General features: G+C 41.5%; 1 protein-coding gene across 1 annotated transcript; it reads right to left on the reverse strand.

The window, feature by feature from the left end:
* Positions 1–3,454: 3,454 nt before the first annotated feature.
* Positions 3,455–7,110, reverse strand: LOC136577538 (gamma-crystallin-3-like). Its single transcript, XM_066577447.1, has 3 exons — positions 7,102–7,110; positions 6,542–6,784; positions 3,455–3,730 (listed from the first exon to the last, which is right to left on the reverse strand). Exons 1-3 carry the CDS (start codon positions 7,108–7,110, stop codon positions 3,455–3,457), a joined length of 528 nt encoding a protein of 175 aa, XP_066433544.1.
* Between the last annotated feature and the right edge of the window lie 1,383 nt (positions 7,111–8,493).

The raw sequence follows: 8,493 nt of genomic DNA on the forward strand, positions 1-8,493 counted from the left end.
AAAAATCCTCGCCAATCGCTTATCGCCACTTCTCCGTGAGATAATACATGTGGATCAGGTGGGCTTTGTGCCACTGAGGGAGGCACGGGACAACACTATAAAGGCCATTAATTTCATCCATCAGGCTAAAAAAACTTCCATTTCAATATGCCTCCTATCCACAGATGCAGACAAAGCCTTTGACAGGAATGACTGGGATTTTCTGCAAGAAACCCTCGGCATCTGGGACTAGGCCAGAACATGATGTGCTGGATCTCTAGTCTATACTTCTCCCCTTCAGCAGCGGTCAAAGCAAATGGGCAGTTTCCCACTCCTTTTCTAATCTCCAATGGTACGCGACAGGGGTGCCCTCTCTCCCCTCTCTTTTTTGTCTTGTGTCTTGAGCCTCTCCTCGCCTACATTCATGCCAATACAAACATTAGAGGCGTTCAGCTAGGGGGCTCTATGCATAAGGTAGCCACATATGCAGACGACCTACTGTTCTTCCTTTCAACACCTCGCATTTACCTCCCAAACCTTCTAAACGAACTCCGCATATATGGCACGCTATCAAATTTCAAGATTAATTACCAAAAGTCTGCTGCACTGAACATATCCTTATCACACTCTCTATTTTCTGAACTAAAATACTCTCTCTTTTCGGTGGGCCAGTGACAACATCAAATATTTGGGGATCTATCTTACCACAGACATCTCCAATCTTTACGCAGCCAACTACCCAAGCCTATTAAATAACATCAAAAAGGATCTGACATCTTGGACTAAAGGCCTCTTCTCCTGGTTCGGTAGATGCGCAATAATAATGATGAATATCTTGCCCAGAATTTTGTACATCCTCCAAGCCTTGCCGATTCACACCCCCAGGTTATTTTTCTCACATTTACATTCACTACTTTCAAGATTTGTTTGGGCAGACAAGCTTCCCCGTATAGCCCATTCTGCCTTATTGAGACCCAAGGAGAGGGGGGGGGGGGGCTAGGCCTACTAGACGTAATAGCTTATCATCAAGCCTCCCATTTACTGCGTGTGGTTGACTGGTACAGACACACAGAGTTTAAGCAGTGGGTTTCATTGGAACAGTCATTCTCCCCCGTACCTCTGATGGCCCTACCCTGGATACAGGGGAGCATCTCTCCGGAAGCCACCTCACACCCTACAATTGGTCCCACGCTTAAGGTCCTCACACGAGTCTTTCCAAACCAGGGCATCTTACCCAGTCCTTCACCACTATTTCCTATTTTGTGGAATCCAGCTTTTCCGACTAGCTTAGTGGGTGGTGGGCTTCACCTTTGGATCCGGAGTGGGAGATGTAGAGCAACCCATTTTATTTCAGAGGGACATTGGCTATCAGTTGACACACTAACAAATATCACAGAACCCACATCACTGACATACTGGCAAATCTTCCAAATCAGACACTTTCTCCTCTCTCCACCCCCTTCCCTGGGATTCTCTAGAGCAAAAACTCAATTTGAACAACTCTGTAGTGGGACAGGCCCTTCCCGATACACCCTCTCTCACATATATAGGATTCTACTTTTGGAGACTTCTCCACCATCATATTTTCTCGCATGGGATAGGGACTTGACAACATCGTTTACGCCAGAACAACTAAATAAAATCTACACCTTCACACATAAATCCTCCATCTCAAGCAAGACCCAGGAAACAGGTTTCAAGCTCCTCTCGTGTTGGTACAGTGTGCCCTCCCGACTGCATAAAATGATACCCACCATTTCCCCCCTCAGTTGGAGGTGTGGCACAGGCCTTGGGACTATATTACACATATTTTGGGAATACCCGGTGCTAACAGGTTTCTGGTCCGAGGTGTGGCGTATCTCCTCCAAATTTACGGAGTACACACTCTCAAATTCACCTGCAGTTTTTCTCCTACATCTTAGCGAGATCCCCTCGTACTCCTATAAGCGTTTTGTGGTGAGACAGCTGGTTGACGCAGCAAGGACATGTATTACAAATCTGTGGCGACAATCGTCACCTCACTCTATTGTAATGTTGTTTCGTAAGGTGTGTGAGATCATGGAAATAGAGGACCTTACAGCTTCCGTCAAACACACACAGGACAAGTTCTCAAAAACATGGTATCACTGGATTGAGTTTCAAAATTCAGAGGACTACAAGAACCTTGGTGCCTTATGAGCTTGTTGGATCCTGCACCCGGTGCACAAATCTGAGCCCTGATCCCACCACTCTCAGGTCTTTCTTACCCAATCATTTTTTTTTGTTTTGTTTTGCCTGTGTTGCTCCTTATGTGACTCCTGCCCCACCCTTGCCCCCCCTCCCATCTTCCCCCCATTAGAACCCTATTTTCCCTCTCTTTGAGGTTTAGGGGAGCCAGTGGACAATTTCCAAGGGATTTGGACAGTTAGGTTAAACAAGTAATTCAATTTAAGTGTTCTAATTTGGTTAATTTCCACATTGATTAAGCGAAAAACCCGCTACAGCCATGCCAGTTGATAAGAGTTAAGAAAATTGTAACAGGATGCTGTTTCTGGCAATGTGAAACTGTATTTATCTTTGAAAATACGTAAATAAAGAATTAAAAAAAAAAAAATAATAATAATTAGACCATCCTAAGCATCGGGCGATATTAGATCACCATTAGAGATGAGCGAACGTGATCGACTCGGCCCCTTTTCGTCCGAACACCGAACTTTGCGAGCAATTCCGTGCTCGGGCGAAAAAAGTTCGTGGGTCGCCGTGGCAGCGTGGGGGGGTGCGGCGGGGAGTGGGGGGGAGAGGGAGAGAGAGAGGGCTCCCCCCTGTTCCCCGCTGCTGCCGCCCGCGCCGCCGCGCCTCTCCCCGCCCCCCGGCGCCCCCGAAGCTTTACGCGCGGACACTGAAGTCCTCGGCAAAGCCGGTGTCCGGGAGCGTAAGTGTTCGTTAAGAACACGTTCGCTCATCTCTAATCACCATGTACATTACCATGAACCCCTTCTCCACATTAGACCATTATAGATATTAGACATTACCATTGAAACCACTCTTGCTCACTGGAGATTTCATTGGGAATAGTATCATTAGCCTCAAATAACCATATGTAGAAATGTATGTAGCGTGTCTAAAAATTTGGGAAAGTAATTATACTATTTGCTGCATCTGTTATTATGGCCATCAAATTTGGAAGCCCTGTTATAAAAATTCCATATAAAATCTATAAAAAGATATTAAAGTTAAAAGAGTAGGAAAAAAAGATAAACTTTTCTTCCTTGTGGATTTCTTCTAGAATACCACTCATGGAAAGGCAGAGTATTCAAGAAGATAAGGTTTATTCATGGCTGGCCAGAAGCATGAACACTTCTTTGTAAAATTATGTTTTGCAGATATTTTATGCAAATGCAATAATATAAAACAAAACAAAACCACTGTAATTTAAAATACTTTTAATGATGTGAATTCAGTATTTTCACAGAATGCTAATGACATTTTTAATAAATCAATGAAAGTAGTGAACACGTCTAAAAGAGCCAATTCTAGGAGAAGTAGCTCCCCAGTCACTGAATCTCCTGTACTCTCCTGGTCTCAAGTAATACTGACGTCCCCTGAAGTTGGGTTCATCATAGAACATCCAGAATCCTTCATGAACGTGACAAGAGTGGATGTCATTGTAGCGGAATCTCTCGAACACATGAGGACAGTCTTCAGTGAACTCCATCATCTGACCTCGGAAGTCTTCTCTCTCGTAGATCCTGATTCTGAATGATCCCTGATGCTTTGAGCCATGAAAACAAAAAGTAGCATTTCAATAAAACAAAACACAACATCTACTGTGTTGTAAGCCGTGTCTGTCTACTTAATTGTCTTCCATAATAATTTTAACATTTACATAATGCCATCACATACTGTAGTAAGGCACTTTACAAGTCAAAGTATATATGTGCAAGATCTCAGTATAAACTAATATACAATTCAAACAGGAGTGAGGAATTAGGAATACTCACAAGCGCTTACTATTTAAGGGGACATAGGTGTGACTTAAGAGGTAAAAGTAGTAAATTTCTATTATGGCCCAGTCATCTTTTACACAGAATTGGAGAAGACACAATAAACTGCAATAGCCAGTCAACCAGCAGAGTTGCCAAGCTGAATTTTTGTAATACCTTGCATTTTTATGCGGTTAGTACAAAAAAACATTATGTATTTGTTTGCAGATATTAAGTGTGAATGAGTGCCAAAGCACATTTTTGTTACTGTTTTCTTACAGCCTGGCTTATTGTGCACCTTCACACTTAATTTATTTGTTGGATATGCAGACTTCTGTTTTCTATATGCAAATTTTTTAAAATAGACATCTTATCCAAAATAATCATGGGGACAACCAATATTTTAAGGACATATGGGAAAACCAAAAGAAAATGATAATGATTATAAATACTATCCAGTTTATCCATAGCTTAGAATACTATTATGAGCACATTAGCAGTACTATGATCTATAAAATGATGACAATTAAAAGAATCCTCTATAGCTCTTCCAACTGAAAAAAAAATTCACAGATGCATCAAATTATTTAGATACTGCAAAAAAGTCTCCTACTTTTAGAGAGTGTCCATGAAATTACAGATGGTAGTTAGTTATCACACTTGGACAACTTGGACAATGGTCCGTAGCGCCGATCTAGAATGACCATGACCAAGAGCATTGTTGCATTCAGTGCAGATGTCGGAGGAGGTACCGTTGCCTATCTGTTGCACACACGAGCGCCGTGAACAACCAGGAGGCCACCGCCATCTGGCAGGGGGTCATCTCTCAATTTTCGTAGCAATTGCTGCGGTTAGAGCACCGTGGGTCGGGACAGCTTCTGACAAGCGTGCAACATGACCAAAAAGTGTGAGTTGTCTCCTTGTTATTGTTTCTAAAGCCCGTGCAAGCCTGTATCTTGCTGTTTCTGATAAAGTCGAACCAACGGACATGGAGAATCTGGCGTTGGCATTGCATGTGAAAGGACAGATGGTTGGCAACCCTACAACTAAGCTAGTACTTGTGCACACACAGATGCGAAGTGCATTAAGACTGCTTTCTCATCTGTGGCAGGGATTCTGTTTCCTGATTCATTCGGAGAGCAGGAATCGGGAAACCCCTTGCCAAACGAGTACGTCTTATGATGGAAACAAACAGCGCCAAACAGACCCCATTGACAATAATGAGTTCCATTCAGTTTCCTCTCAGCTGCCTGGCACTCTACTGAAAGGAAAAGTGCTGCATACAGTGCTATATCTTCTGCTTATGGAAACTCCGAATGGAGGTTCCAACGCAGATGTAAGGCAGCCTAAGGTACCAATGAATGTGAAAGAGGAATGATATGGCAGGGATCTTAAAGCAAAACTTTGTTGCCCATTGTAACCAATCACAGCACAGCTTTCATTTTATGTCAGCAATATAAACAATTAGTCTTACTGCCATTAGGGAATCGGAAAGGAATTTTTCCCCCAAAAGGGCTAATTGGCTTCTGCCTCATTGGGGTTTTTTCCTTCCTCTGGATCAACAAGAGGGTTAAACAGGCTGAACTAGATGGACATTGTCTTTATTCGGCCTTACATACTATGTTACTATGTAATGAAATCTGCACTGTGATTGGTTGCTATGGGCAGCAAAAACAGATTTCTTTTAGGAACCTATCACATAGGCCGGAATATTCCGCAATAGCATTGCAGAATATGCCGTCCCTGAATTCTTCAACAAAATCGACACTGCAAACTATGGGTTTGATGCAGAGTTACTGGCAGGATTCTGCTATTATTAATTCCACACCAAGATAGCATATTAGCACTGCAGATTTTGGGGCGAAATATTCCACAGGAGGGCATATATTTCGCAATACTATATGTGTGTATATATATATATATATATATATATATATATATATATATATATATATATATAGAATTAGATGTAAGTCTTTTGTTTGGACGAACGTAATGCATGGGTAGGGTGATAGACAAAGATGAGGGAAGTGATGTAGTGAAGTGCATCACTGCGTCTATTTGTCACAATAGTGTTACTTGGCAGCTTGGGTTCCAAATTTGACCAAGAACCACATTTAATGTATGTTCTCTGTTAATTTATGAGTTTCTTCTGCATAATTTGATTCCCCCTACACTCTAAAAACATACTAATAAGTTATTTAGCTCCCTATAAAATTGGCCCTAGTGTTTGAGAGAGAGAATTTAGATTGTGAGCCCCACTTGGGTACTGAATGAGGATTATCTCGGTACCGCGCTGCGGAATCTGTTGGTGCTGCATAGACAACTCTAAAAAAATAAATATCTATCTCATCTGCACAAAATCTTTTTAATAATTTAGCAATTAATTTATGTTCTGACTATTAATGCAAGTGTTCGATAGGCACATTTCCATCATGTATATAACCCAACTCTCTCTTAAAGGTACCTTTTAACAGTAGCATAAGCTATTTGTGGCATGGTCTCAAGTAATTAAAGTAAAATCTATTAACCATAGCAGTGTTGCTTCAACCAAATTGCAAGACTGAATTTGGAATGTTACAGTTTACTGAGGAGTTTACCTGAGGGCTCAAGCGGCAAGAACGAATTGAGTCATTATAACCCATCCATTGCTGGAAGTCAGGATATTCTCCTCTATGAAGAAAGTACTGGTGTCCTCTGTAGTTGGGGTGTTCATATAGGATCCAGTTTCCACTTTCTACACGGATGGAGTTACAACGTCTGAAGTAAGATGACAAATCTGGACACTCAGAGCTGCACTCGTAAGAGCGACCCTGGAAATTTCTGTCTTCATAGAAAATAATCTATGGATTTAATGGTCATAGTTAACCCATATTCTCTGAAGCTTGGAAAAAGATTCTGTTTATTTTCATTTTAGTTTCTTTATAACTATTTAATATGGATTTTTGGCTAATAGGACACAAAACTGTTACTAGGGAAAAAAAACATGGATCAGGTGCGCATGTAGGTTTATAGTTGGCTAGTTTTTAATTCTTTGTCATGTAATGACAGTTTTTGTTTTAATATTTCATAATATTAATTTCCTCTACATTTATACACTAAACAGCTTTTGTAATTTTTAAGGAATAACAACTTGAAAATAAAATAAGCTTTTACTGACCTTTCCCATTTTGCACTGCTTCACAGTTCGATCCACTGAGAATACTTTGGTGAGAAGCTAGTGTGAAACGATCTTTATATACATCCTCTGTTGCATACATTTCATGCACTGCTGACTTGTTTTCCCAGTAAGCAGAATGTAAAGCAATTTCCATTATTGTGTGATAGTCTCATTGTCCGGTGTTTTATGTGTCTATTGTATTGGTGTCTTTGCTTACACCTGTAATTTAAATTACCTAAACAGCTATGTAGAACTCCGAACAAAACCTTTTTTTCTACTGGCACACTGTATCAGTATGATCTATTGTTTCCCTAGAAAATGAAAGAAGTTCAGGATTATACAATGTAACAAATTGTTATATGTGCTTACGCTCAAAATGAAGACATGATCTACACAAGTAACTTTGATGATAAAATATAATTATATTTAAAGGGGTTGTCCCGTGAAAGCAAGTGGGGTTATGCACTTCTCTATGGCCATATTAATGCACTTTGTAATATACATCGTGCATTAAATATGAGCCATACAGAAGTTATACACTTACCTCCTCCGTTGCTGGCATCCCCGTCTCCATGGCGCCGACTAAAGCTGCTTCTTAGTCGCACGAACAGTCGCGCTTGCGCACCGCAGGATTCTTCTTTTGTCTCCCTCCAAGCTCACGAGCTGCGTGCTGGCTCCTCCCTCTTCTCCACGTCATCGTAGCTCCGCCTCCGTCACGTGTTGCCGATCAGCCAATGAGGTGGCTGTATCGGCAGTGGAATGCAGAACAGGAGAAGAAAATCCACGGTGCACCATGGGAGAAGACCCGCGGTGCACCATGGGAGAAAACCGCAGTGCATCCTTGGGAAAGGACCGGCGGCCATCTTTAAAAGAAGAAAAGAAGAAGCTGCCCGAACGGGGAGGCAGGTAAGCGTTTTTTTTAAAAACTAACACAAGGATTGTTTTAAACGGAGAACAATGTGGGGGTATGTAAAAAAAATTTTTTTGAATTCGCCGCGGGACAACCCCTTTAAGGTATAACTATCCATAACTTTATATTTGCTATTGAACTCTTAAGCACTGGGCCACTTGTGGAGATTTTATTATGTTTTTTTTTCCCCTAGGGATTCTAAATTTGAATTATAGGTTGATATAGGTGTATATATAACCTTGTTTTTTGCAAGACAAATTGTGCTTTATGTAAGTACCATTTTATGGTATGTACATATGTGTCCATCCTTACCATAGCTCTAATTTGGTTAAAGGTGTTGTCCCGCGCCGAAACGGGTTTTTTTTTTTCAACCCCCCCCCCCGCTCGGCGCGAGACAACCCCGAGGCAGGGGTTAAAAAAGAACACCGGACAGCGCTTACCTGAATCCCCGCACTCCGGTGACTTCTTACTTACCCGGTGAA

This window comes from Eleutherodactylus coqui, chromosome 8, assembly GCF_035609145.1.
Source record: "Eleutherodactylus coqui strain aEleCoq1 chromosome 8, aEleCoq1.hap1, whole genome shotgun sequence".
Taxonomy (NCBI): Eukaryota; Metazoa; Chordata; class Amphibia; order Anura; family Eleutherodactylidae; genus Eleutherodactylus; species Eleutherodactylus coqui.